Raw genomic sequence first — 13461 nt, forward strand, 5'->3', positions numbered from 1 at the left:
ACTTCTGTAAGCGCCCTAAACTGTCTTGTCGCATTTCTACGGCTTCTACACCAGATATCCGAGGGTAACACCAGAACTGTCACTCAGTCTTCTTTGAATACCGAGTCTCTAAATTTACCCAACAGAGTTTCGTGCAAACTACGTCGCCTGTCTTCCAACGATATCCTTTTAAGTTCCCCGTGCAGAACTATAACAGCTTGAATAAAACCATTTTAGGTATTAGGTAACGTTACTAAAAATAACTAAAATATCGACGTTTCGGCCGTCTTTGCAAGTGTTCTCCTCAGGGCGACTAACTGTTGGTTTCAGAGTTAATTAGCATTAAAGTTAGCCAACCCGACCGCTGCGCTGCAAATTCAAGCGGCCTGCGAGAGACGGTGTCACCACACGAGTTTATCGTTTGGTTTCCTGAAACCGAACAAGAGAGCGATATAGAAATTGGACATAGGACTGTAGTAAAGATGACATAGATAACAGATTTTTTAACACGTAGCGTAAATTAAAATAAAACACACGATAAAACGCATGAAGAGACACAAAACATATGTTAATAGCAATCTCTTATCACGTAGTATACAGACACGATGTAGAATGTATAACCTAGTGCGGTTGTTTACTGTACGGGACGTCACGGTAAGCCTGTAAAACAATAACCTCGATTTAAGTAGACCAGCATATCAACATACCTTAGTAAGTAATCTTGGGAGGCACTGCACAGGGATGTCGGGCTCGAGGTCACATTCCGAGACTACCTCCCTGGCTCTTTTTAAATAATTTTTTTCTGTTTTATAGTTTCCTATTTCCAATATGATGTGCAATGGTTTTATAAGTCTAATGCATCTGCCATTCGCACAAAGAACCAGGACAAAAGATCTCCACCTCCACGTGCCGCTGCATGGGCAGTGGCGCCCACGGTCTCAACTGTGTAGCATGTGAGGCGCGCGGTGGGAGCCGTCGCTCCCGACTAGCAAGGGCAGGCCACGACGTTTGGAACGCGGATTTACCGTAAACTTTGTACACTCGTAGTACCCCATGAGGACAACAAAATGTGTAAGTAGTAGCGCGTACTTCTCAAGCGTTACTGAGAAAATCGCAAGATAATTTCGGCCGTCAAAAAAAAAATATATATATATATATATATATATATATATATATATATATATATATATATATGCGTGGCCATTTTAACCATGAAGCGGCTGCTGCCAAATGGCGCCGGCACGGTAGCTCAGCGTGTTCGGTCAGAGCGTTAGCTACCCTTTCTAATAAATAAAAACTGGGCGAACGGATCATCGAACAAACTGAACATGTGCCAAGTGATGTCCGCCCTGAAAAAATTCAGCGAGCAATATAGAACAAAATGTTTTTTCTTTTTTTTAAAAAAAAAGTGGTTGGCGTTCAAGCCGCTGGATCGAGTTCTGTTCGTCAGCTTTTTTTATTTTCAGCACCGTCATTGTCTTTACTATTTACATCACAATTTATATAATGGGAAAAAATACATGTAATTGGATGAGCTTTTATTAAATTTACAATGTTATTTGGCAGTCTACGAATTTTTATCATCACAAATAATATAATATTCATAACTATCGACTAGTAAACGACCAAACGCATAAAGTAATACTGAACATGTATGATTGTCCATGTCTTCAAAACTCTTCCTATTTAATCGAAAGAGAACGAGAAATTGCTTCTCGGAAGACGCTATTAAAATACACTCGATACTGCATAACCAATTATCAGCGCCGATTTTTAAGGAAATACTGCGTTATGCATGGATTGCTTCCAAACTATCGTCTGGAAGAGAGGTTTTTAAAATATTAACAAGGTTTGTTTTTCCACGGAAAACGTCAAAAGACCTTGCGTATGCTGAAACATAGCATTTATTCAATGCAGCTGGTGCCGTTTAACTTTGTTTTCTATGTTTTTACGAAAAACACAATCCTACAACTTGTAATGCCGAAAGCGACGATTAATTGTACATCTTTCGAAAGCCGTCTGTTCCGGTCAAAACTTGGAGGTAACAAGTCGTTTCGGGCTCCTTCCAGGTATAAGGGATTTCTCAAATCACGGACAAGCATACATTTTCAGTATGACTTTATGCGTTTTGTCGTTTACTAGTCGATAGTTATGAATATTACATTGTTTGTGATAATAAAAATTAGTAGACTGCCAAATAACATTGAAATTTAATAAAAGGTCATCCGATTACACGTATTTTCCTCATTATATCAGTTGTAATATAAATAATAAAAAAATGACTGTTCAAAATAAATAAAAAAACGGAACTCACAACAGCGATCCAGCGACTTGAACGCCAAACACTTAAAAAAAATTTTGTTCGCTGAATTTGTTCAGGCCGGCTCTGAGCACTATGGGACTTAACATCTATGGTCATCAGTCCTCTAGAACTTAGAACTACTTAAACCTAACTAACCTAAGGACATCACACAACACCCAGCCATCACGAGGCACAGAAAATCCCTGACCCCGACGGGAATCGAACCCGGGAATCCGAGCGTGGGAAACAAGAACGCTACCGCACGACCACGAGATGCGGGCTGTTCAGGCTGGACGTCCGCTTGCTTATATTGTTGAAACCGGGTCGTATGGAACTGCTGCCTGGTGAACACAGGTGGCCCGCTGGACTGGGATCGCTGGCAGCCAGGCTGTCGGTAACTTATAACCATCCTCCCTCATCGTGTTGTTCAGGCGTTTGATTATTTTGATAGCTCCTCTTATTTTTCACTGGCCGCCGAGCAGTCAATCGATATTGTTGAAAACTGATTGAAGATCGGTCACAGTCGCGGTGGTATTTAGTTATAGCTGATTTGTTGTTTTTTTTCCAGTCGCGTGTAGTGTTCATGATCCGACACGTGAGTGCTAATCGGGCTCCCAGTTTGACCAGCGTAGACATCGCCGCGTTCTCTTTGAAGTTCGTATACGCCTGCAGTGTGGAGAGCAGCTACGGAATCCTTCGAGGATCTCAAAAGATCTCAAATCTTGTGGCTGCTCTGGAATAACGGTTTAATTCCACCGTGGTGCAGCACCTTGCTTACACTGTCACTGACGCCTCTATTGTAAGATATGCGAGCAATAGGAAAAGGCTGTTCTATTCCTCTGCCTATTTCATCTTCACTGTACTTCACAGCTCGTTGTATGTTCTCGTTCCTGTGACTGTTCGCACACAACGTTGTGTAGAGCTCGTTAAGTTCATGTTGGAGGTTGTCCGTGTCGCTAATCTGGTGAGCTCCAACTGTCAGAGTGCGTAACACAGCATTTGTATGTGCTGGATGGTGATGCGACTCTGCATTCACATATCTGTTACTGTGCGTCGGTTTCCTAGTCCTAGTATGCCGCTAGATGTTCTGTGCACTTCTACGTCCGCACAAGGAATCGCTCCGTAAATTTCTATTTATAGCGCGAACTGTATGTTTGTATGTAATCTGTTGAGGCGCTGATGAAATCTGTGTAGTCCTACTTCCCCATGCTGCTACGTTAAATGTGTGTTTTTCTTTCCGCGGTTTGCAGCAGAATTAAAACACATCTTTTGTAGTAAGTCCAACCTAGAACGCTATCTAGTCTGATTCTATTTAAAATCATGTTATCTCGAAATATAATTGTTTATTAGGACACTTTCTTGCTATAAAATTATTCTGCATTCAAATTTCCAAAAACTGCGTTATAGATGGCTTCCTACTTGTAGACCCGTCGTAATGCAGCCAATTCCAGTTGAGAAGACCTTCGCTAAAAAGTAAATTAATCATCGTCAAAACTTAGAGGTAGTAAAATGAGGATGTTCCTGCTTGTTTCTAGGACCTAACTGTTCTGGTGCGATGATCTGGCACAGTGTGTAATATACCGGGCTCATATTCGAGAGTATCTACATTAAAATCCCCCAGGATTTAGATTCTCGCCACGGTTTTAATGAGTAAATTATATCAGATGCCTCGTAGATACCTTCAATAAAATCTTACACCATCCTTGGCCAACCGCAACTGGTGCACCTTCTCTAAGGCCCATTTATCGACACAGTTCTTTAAACCCTCAACTAACTTCCCTCTCGAATTCATTATTGTGCAGTATAAAACAAATCTATTAATTTTCCCGGAACTATTACTCTGGTGCGTTTATGCAGATATGTTTTTTTATATATGTTTACTTAATTCGGCCCTTTTGTGACAGAAGAACAATGCCCTCTGCCCCGCGTTTAACACTACTGGCTACTACTAAATTAGAAATACGCCAATAATACTACTCCTGCGAAAGAACTGTAATTTTGATTATGGCTGTGGTGTGTAATGGAAAGGTATCGGATTGTTTCTGTCTCTCGAAAGATTTCTATTGAAAGGAAACAGTAGCAAAACAAATGAGAATAGAAACCAAGGTTCTAATAGTAATAAAGAAAACTGCACTTAAGTAAAAAGATACGGTCGCTAGCCTATTTGGGCAAATTTGTCCCAAGTATTAGCACTGTGCATAAAAAAGTTACAATTAGTATTTACTTTACTTGATATCGAAATACTGTTTTCGTCCAGGACAGTAGTACACTTTAGCAAGCAATATAACACTGCTTTGGCATGAATAACACAAGAGTAGTATTAAAACGTTTTGGCAAAAGCTGGCTCTCAGTAACACTAATTACTATGTGTGTATTAAAGCAGGAAGCTAATGATCATTACAGGTAAAGGATTACTGATGATGGAGCGCCATTAACTTGGCCATGAGGTTCTTTTATCAGCTTAATGTTTAAAAAATTCTGACATTGAAACGGTTTTCAGATAGCCATATAAATTGTTCTGACCACTATTTGTTTTCTTAGGGAGCCTTTACTTCTTTATATTAGCTGAAGCACAAACTAAATCTGTGGGCCCTGAGTCTAGTATAGTTTGAATAGTTTTAGCCAGTTATTAGTTAAATCACACAATTGTTATGAAATTGATTGTTGTGCTTCATAAGTATTGTTACAGTAATATGGAATACAAAACTGGCTCAATAACTAGCGTGAGGTACCTGAAACTAATCTATTAGTGACAAGGATGAAGGCTAACTTGTTCTGTTTCAACATGATATGAAAAATATTTTTGACTATTAACACAGGAAAATATAAACATTATTACAAACCTGTACACTAATTATTTCTTATGCTGGCCCTTCACTTTTACTAGCCAGTAACTACTGTGATTGATCACAATTCTATATAGGTAACTTTGATACTGTACTCATATTTCAATAAGAATGACATTTAAACGAAGTAGTTTAGATCTTTTCTTGGAATTTATACATTAGTGAAACTTAAATTATCCTTCTGCGAAAAACACGAGGAGTACTTCATAAACAAAACTCAGTGAATGGTAAAGAAATCTACCACTCCACGGAAGTTATTAAAGGTTGTTATAGAAATCAATTACTTTTCACTTCAATAAATTAGGATGGTTGGAAATATTGTAACACTTGGAATAGGGCCCTGTCTTGGTAAATGACTAAGGATAAAATATGAGTGCTCGACACAAAGTTTAAAGAACATACACTTGTTTTGGATAAGAAACCACATAAATGATCCATGCAGTTTTACAATAATGTGCTGATTATTTGAGACAATTTTGGTGGTTTTGGTGATTTCTGTGGCTACTTAAAATGGTGGTAAAAGTATCCATGGCTCTTGTATAACAAGCTCTGAAAATTCTGTTCTTAGCGTCGGATTTTCGTAGTACTGATCTGACAGGAGTATGCCACGAATAATAAGCGAAATTGCTTCCACATCTGACGCTATATTATATAATTTCGCTGCTCTTCTCGCCTCGTTCAGCACACAAGATGCGAACACTTTCAAGCTAGCCACCGACTAGCTCTTGCAGTCCGACGGCCAAATCCACCTCTTCAGGTTTCGTAGCAGAGGGACTTCCCTCCAGGTCTGACATGATTACAATCCTAATTGCCCTATGCACGAACCAGGGTTACAAGTATAGTTTTTACTTTTCAATACTTTTTCAGAACATTACTTTTAAAATTACATATATAGATTAATTATATTGACAAATTATTAGCAAATCATTTACATAGATGTTACATCATAGAACATGTTTATAAAGATGTCATATTTAGTAAGAGCAGACAAAGAGGTTACTTAAATAAGTATAAGTGATATCGATATTAGTGTTACAGACTGACATGCATAAAAATTGCGAATGAAATATTATGTTAACATCAGTAGTTAAAATTAATGTTTTTTCACTGAAACAAGTAAAATTAGATTTAACTTTATTGCTCACAACGTGTGTTGCCTTACTCACATAACTTGTCAGCCATGAAGAAAACTAATATAATGATAATAATTATTTCCTTTGCAGGGTAAATTATCTAATGTCTTGACTGATATTGTGCTAAGATTTAGTAAAAATTGTAGTTTAGTACTTGTTTATCTGATGTTTATAATGTAAGTGATGTGTCATGATTTATGTGTGTGTCTTTCTTTTTGCACAGAAAAAATCAAATGTACCATGCAGTTTCAGCCATCATGACAATGAGGTACGGTATGAAGGGATACATTTGATATGCCTTGTGTGGCTGTCTCACTTTAACCTGGCTAACCGATGTGACGCTATAAACGGGCTTGTTGATGCTTTTGTTGTACCTTTAACTATCAAGTAGCTTGCTGAGCGTCAGTCTAGTTTGGTACTTCTCTTGCTGTTCTCATCCATCCTGGCGCCAAACTGTCTATCGCTATCGTTAGTTCCAGTACTCTTTCTAAACTCTGTCTTCCTTTACAGTAAAATGCGGCTGTTGATGTAGACATACATGCTTACACACCATTCTTCTGCGTAATTTAGTGATAATCTGTCTGTGATGTAATACTACGCGATTTAATTCCAGTTTTAACAGAAATATTTTATTTCTTATGAGAGAAGATATGAAGAAAACGTGCCTGAGAATTCTGTGCGTTTTGAGACGGAAATTTAGTTCCAGAGGCATTAAACATGCATTTTGTCCCTCAGTGAGGATTAAAATTATATGTGTAACCCCCAAACAGATAACTTTGCGCGTAAGTTTAACAAACTTTTACCGAACATCAAATCATATGCATAGAGATAACAAAGAAGAAGAAGAAATCACTTTCGATTATCTTCCACATGTCAGAATAAGTTTCCGAATAGTCCAGAAAAAAGTCATTTTCATTATACTGGGTGATCAAAAAGTCAGTATAAATTTGAAAACTGAATAAATCACGAAATAATGTAGACAGAGAGGTACAAATTGACACACATGCTTGGAATGACATGGGGTTTTATTAGAAACTAAAAAATACAAAAGTTCAAAAATGTCCGACAGATGGCGCTTCATCTGATCAGAATAACAATAATTAGCATAACAAAGTAAGACAAAGCAAAGATAACCTTCTTTACACGAAATGCTCAATATGTCCACCACCATTCCTCAACAATAGCTGTGGTCGAGGAATAATGTTCTGAACAGCACTGTAAAGCATGTCCGGAGCTATGGTGAGGCATTGGCGTCGGATGTTGTCTTTCAGCATCACTAGAGATGTCGGTCGATCACGATACACTTGCGACTTCAGGTAACCTCAAAGCCAATAATCGCACGGACTGAGGTCTGGGGACCTGGGAGGCCAAGCATGACGAAAGTGGCGGCTGAGCACACGATCATCACCAAACGACGCGCGCAAGAGATCTTTCGCGCGTCTAGCAATATGGGGTGGTTCTAATAAAACCCCATGTCATTCCAAGCATGTGTGTCAATTTTACCTCTCTATCTACATTATTCCATGGTTTATTAAGTTTTCAAAATTATACCGACTTTTTGATCACCCGGTATTTCCGCATTAATTGCCCTGGTACATACTGTGCAATATTACGAGGGATTATTGAAAACTAATGCGTCCGAATTTTTTGCGTGAAAACATTTTTAAATAAAACAAAATTTATTAACATTACATCTTTATTCAAGTCTAAATATTTATTTCTCAACGTAGTCACCCTAGCGGCGAATACATCTCTCCCAACGAAAGACCAATTTGTTGACACCGTCATTGTAGAATGTTTAACGTCGTTGACGGAGCCACAATCTCACCTTTCCTTGCACCGATTCATCACTTTGAAAGCGAAGTCCCCTAAAGTGTTCTTTAGGTTTTGGAAACAGATGAAAATCGGAATTGGCCAAGTCGGCAATGCATAGAGGATGATCTATGACAGTGAACCCAAGGCGTCGCATTGTTGAGATGTCACTACACTCTTGTGTGGTGTGGCATTGTCATGATGAACGAGAGGGTGCTCCATGTGACGGCGAACTGTTCGAATTCGAGGCACCATTACAGAACGCTGTTTGTGACGCACGGACGTATCTACGTCACATGCCCCCATGTTACACGCTAAAATTCGGAACCCTCTAGTAACGAAGGGCTGCAAATATGTAGACACGAAAAATAAAGAGGAGAATATGTATGGGTTCGAATCCTGGTCCAGCACAAATTTTCAACTTGCGCCATTGACATAAATCTGTGACCACTGGCAGCTAATATCTTTAATTCCCTTGTCTTGAGAGATAAGAATGTTAAGAACGTCTGTTTTGTTTAAAAGGCTTTAAGAGTTTTCACTAAAAAATCGGAGGCATTACTTTTCAGCACGCCCTCGTACTTCGCTATAAACAATTCGAAACATTTCGATATGACGCCACTACGGAGGAAAAATATTCAGAGAAAATATTCATCTGTGTCCTTAATTTCTTGCACTTACCACATCTTTCTTCTGGACACTAGCACACCGAGGATAATCAGGCAATAACTTGATGTAGTACATATATTCTGCAGATAATGACAGCTTTCACTAAAACAGTGATACCGTCTCCATTCAGTATGTTATGCCTGAAAATTTACGACTAGTTAAGCATGTGTTCCAGTCTGTTGTCAGTTGCTTTGAGTGTTGTGTAGATCTTCTACAATTGAGTAAGGTTATCGTCAAAAACCAATATTTTCTAACAATAACGAACGTCTTCCATGATTTGCTAGCTCAGAGTGGGTAAGCAGCAACTGCTGCCAACAGTAGGTCGCTATACTGCGATCACAGCATGGTGCAAGAATTTCCATCGGAAGCAAATTCAGCAGCTAGAGTATCCGGCCAGCTACATACGTTGCTCCTACTGGATAACTCAAGATCGCATGTTGCCAGTGCTATCCTGACCCACCTCGATAGATTTAAGATACAGATACGATCGTTGTGCTGGGCAGCACTTTCTCCAGCGCTCTCAGTCACTGAAAACGTTTAGTCGTCGACTGCAGAGTGACTGTCACGCCATTACCGGCCAATCACCACGACTGTTGACCTCTGTTGTAGAGTTGACGTAACGTGGAGTGACGCACCCGCGGCTTTCAAGCTCACTTTGGCTCGTTGCCCAGCCGGGTCGAGCCATTTCTGCCGCCACAGGTGGCAGCTCTGTGTACCAAATTTTACACCCTGTGCACGGAATATTTCATTTCATATCTTGCGAAAAATCAGAAAGAAGTCATATTTTTAAGCCATTAATAAGTCTTACACGTGTCAGTTATTATAAAACTAAGCAACCTTCACAAGTTCTCTTAAATGATTTCAGTGAACTACGATTCATTCTGAAGCTGAATATCTGTTCTTGATGGAGGTATATAACAATAATTAATATAATTTTAAAAACTTTTATTCGTATATTAAGCAGAACACCATTTTTCAAATGCTGAACGATATGGAATAATTTGTACTTAATTTAAAACAGAGGTTTTCAGAAAAAATATGAAAAACGACGAAAATTCACTTTAAATTTAAATTCCAAAGAATACTGCATAAATACCACCTCAAACTATACAAGATTACCTAATGTTTGAATTTTTTTTTAATTTTATTTTATGTATCTACATACATACAAATCAAACCCCCCGCACGGTGCATGGTGGAGGGTACTTTGTACCACTACTGGTCAGCGATGGAAAAACCACTGAGAGTCTCCATACGAGCCCTAATGTCTCGCACCTTTTCTTCATGGCCCTTACGCGAAATGTACGTTGGCGGCAGCAGAATCGTTCTGCAGTTTGCCTCAAATGACGGTTATCTAAATCTGTGCTATAGCGTCTTCGAAAGACGCCAGGGATTCCCATTTGAGTTCACGAAGCATCTCCATAATACTTGAGTACTGATCGAACCTTCCGGTGATAGATCCAGCAGCCTGCCTCTGAATTATTTCGATGTCTTCCTTTAATCCGACCTATGGAGATCCCAAACTCTCTAACAGTACTTTCGAAAGGGTTGCACGAAAGGGTTCTATACGGCCTCTCCATTATAGATGAGCAACACTTTTCCGAAGTTTTCCCAATAAAACGAAGTGGAGCATTCGCCTTCCCTACTTCCAACCTGCTGTGCTCATTCCATTTCGTACTGCTTTGCCACATTACGCCTAGATATTTAATTCAAGTGACTGTGTCAAGCTGCACACTACTAATGCTAATTTCGAAGTTTACATGTCTGTTTTTCCTATTCTTCCGCATTAACTTACATTCTACCACATTTAGAGAAAGCTGCCATTCATCACACCAAATAGAAATTTTATCAAAGACGTCTTGTATCCTCGTACAGTCTCTCAACAACGACACTTTTTCGTCCATCACGGCGTCATCAGCAAACAGCCGTAAATTGCTGCTCACACGGTCCGTGAGATCATTTATATAGTTACTTTGAATAGTTTGTGACTTACAAGTCTCTGAATCGCGTGATTTTATTAACGGTATCTCTGGCACTTAAAGAATCCCGAAAGCACTTGTTTATCACAGCTGCGAGTTTGCAAAAGATGTTAACTTACTATCTACTTTAGTTCACATAATAATGAACCTCCTCAAAAAATTCAAGGTTTCCTGTTCTCCGAAATGTAATGGAACCGCCCATACCCGCAAATTACCCACGAATTTAATCGTATATTCATCCTCTTACACTATAAACGCGCAATAAGCAACAACCTTCATATACTGTCCTTCCTCATTTGGCAATCTTAATGACAATCGTTGTATATGTATTTTCTAAAATAGAAACCAACTACATTAAAACATAAATAGTGCAATAATACATACACGAGGAGTTAATAATAGTTATTTTATAATTTCTTTTATTAAACTCGATGACAATCACAGATTTTATTCGTATCAGTCTACATCTCCATCTATACTCTGCAAACCACTATGAAGTGCATGGCAGACGGTACGTCCCACTGTACCCCTTTTAGGGATTTTCCCGTTCCATTCACGTATGGAGCCCGTAAGACTGATTGTTTTAAAGCCTCCATGCATTCTGTAATTAAATTAATCTTTTCCTCATGATCTCTATGGTAGTAATACGTAGGGGGTTGTAGTATATTCCTAGAGTCATCATTCAAGGCCGAGTCTTTGAAATTTGTAAAGTAGACTTTCTCTGGATAGTTTACGTCTATCCTCAAGAGTTACCAGTTCAGCCCCCTAGTTTCTTTACCATCTCTGTGACACTCTTCCACCGTTCAAAGAAACCTGTGACCATTCGCACTGCCCTTCTCTGCATACGTTCAACATATCCCTTAGTAATCCTGTTTGTTTCGGGATTCACACACTTGGGCGATATTCTAGGTTGCGTCACAGAAGTGGTTTGTAAGAAATATCCTCTGTAGACTGATTGCCGGTTTCCGTTGTTATTTACAGTCCCTTAAGTTCCTGTGTTGCAGCATAAGAATGACTAAATCCAGTGAATGTATGAAAACAGAATCATTATTTCAATCACGGAATTCTACGGAACAATAATTATATTGTATTAAAAAAATATGTTCCACTCCTACAGTTACTTTAGTAGCTAAATTTCACCGCTTCCATTGCCACGGCGTTTCTTAGTATGTCTTACCGATCGTTCAACTACATTATCGAAGTGTACACTCCGATTACTACATTGCCATTTTAATTTCTTATCGAAGTTCTGCTTCTGTAGTTTGTTTTCTATGGTACACAACATACGTTAGGGTTCTACATAGGTTGAAGTCCAGCTGTGTTTAATGTAGAACACGAAAATTAGAACAGAACGGGTTGGTCGAACTACACTGCGCAACAAATTAAGAGAAGCTCCCAGAAGGGAAGGAGGAAACAAAACGAAACTTAAAGGATTGAGAGGGGATATGATGATACTGCAATGATTACAATATCGAATGAAGTTTACAAAGACACTGGCAGCATGAGCCCACTTATCAGTATGACGTTGCGCCACCTCTGGCTTGTATGCATGAACTGATTCGGCTGGAAGGTTATCATAAAGCCGTTGTGTTCTCTCCTGAGGCAGACTAGTCCACAAATACTGTAACTGGTCCATGGCATCCCCCATGGGACGGAGTGGACATTCGGCACGTGCGGCGCGGCACGCTACTTTTTACCGCCCTGCCAGTGTCCAGCAATGTTCATTTGTCTAGCTAAAAGCTGTAATAGAAAATACTAGACCACTACAGTCTATTGCAGATCGCAACATACATAAAATTGTCCGGTAAACGGGATGTGGCTAGCTACTGAAATAAAAGTTTTAACTTGGCAATGTAAATTTTCAGGTGTATTTTTACGATAAAGATCACAGTTAATACTGCCAAGTCCGTACTAAGTGGCAACACAATGTAAAGTTCACACGCACACCACAATCACACACGAAGCCAGTTTATGGTATTTACACCCGTTACCGAAGTTAATAGAGTTCACCGGAACGTTTAGTTATGAAAATGCTCGCTCAAATGTTGTGCACTCTGCTCTACGCGTAATACCTGTTCCAGTCTTAGATCGCACAACACGCCACGCGGTTTTAACTAACAGTCAAAAGCACTAATTTTGATATTCCGTCCGAAATTACACACGACTTCCACTATACCGTTCACTTAAATACACTTTGAACTACTTCGCGAACTCGTAATTAGCATTTTCCCGCGATTTTACAGTACTTTCGTCGGAACTGCTTTCAATGAGATGTTACTAGTTCGAACCCTCAGCCCCGACTTAACTAGATCACACCAAAGGCTTTGTTCCCAGCGTTACTAGTTCGAACCCTCAGCCCCGACTTAACTAGATCACACCAAAGGCTTTGTTCCCAGCAAAGATTGGCGCGAGCCAGCATTTTTCTGATTGGCTGATATCACAAACAGCAAATCAGGTTGCAGTATTATCCCGCGCTAACCCGCGCTTTACTTCAATGACCAATCATAGTAAAACATTTCTTTCTATGGCAATTGCTAAATAAATAAATTTAGAAAAGTATCAAATATAAAATTACTCCTTCTGAAATTACCGATTACTTTTTGTTCTACTCACGATTTATTAGTACCATAAACTGACTGCACATTTAATTACAGTAAATCCCCTGTATAGGTTAACTGGTACTTCGTGAATAAACAAAACAGTTTTCATTTACTTCTGTTCTTCTTCGCTCATACAACACTCAC

At 39.2% G+C, this 13461-nt stretch overlaps 1 protein-coding gene across 3 annotated transcripts in view; it reads left to right on the forward strand.

Annotated features, from left to right (window-relative positions):
- LOC124555076 (SH3 and cysteine-rich domain-containing protein) overlaps positions 1-13461 on the forward strand; it is a 981469-nt gene that overhangs the window by 641311 nt on the left and 326697 nt on the right. For 2 of the 3 annotated variants that reach the window (XM_047128864.1, XM_047128866.1), the window contains exon 9: positions 6484-6528. The exons of the other annotated variant lie outside the window; for it this stretch is intronic. In XM_047128864.1, coding sequence (XP_046984820.1) covers positions 6484-6528 — 45 coding nt within the window. The remainder of the gene's footprint in view (positions 1-6483; positions 6529-13461) is intronic. 3 annotated transcript variants of the gene reach the window in all.

The sequence above is a fragment of the Schistocerca americana genome, chromosome X (assembly GCF_021461395.2).
Source record: "Schistocerca americana isolate TAMUIC-IGC-003095 chromosome X, iqSchAmer2.1, whole genome shotgun sequence".
NCBI lineage: Eukaryota > Metazoa > Arthropoda > Insecta > Orthoptera > Acrididae > Schistocerca > Schistocerca americana.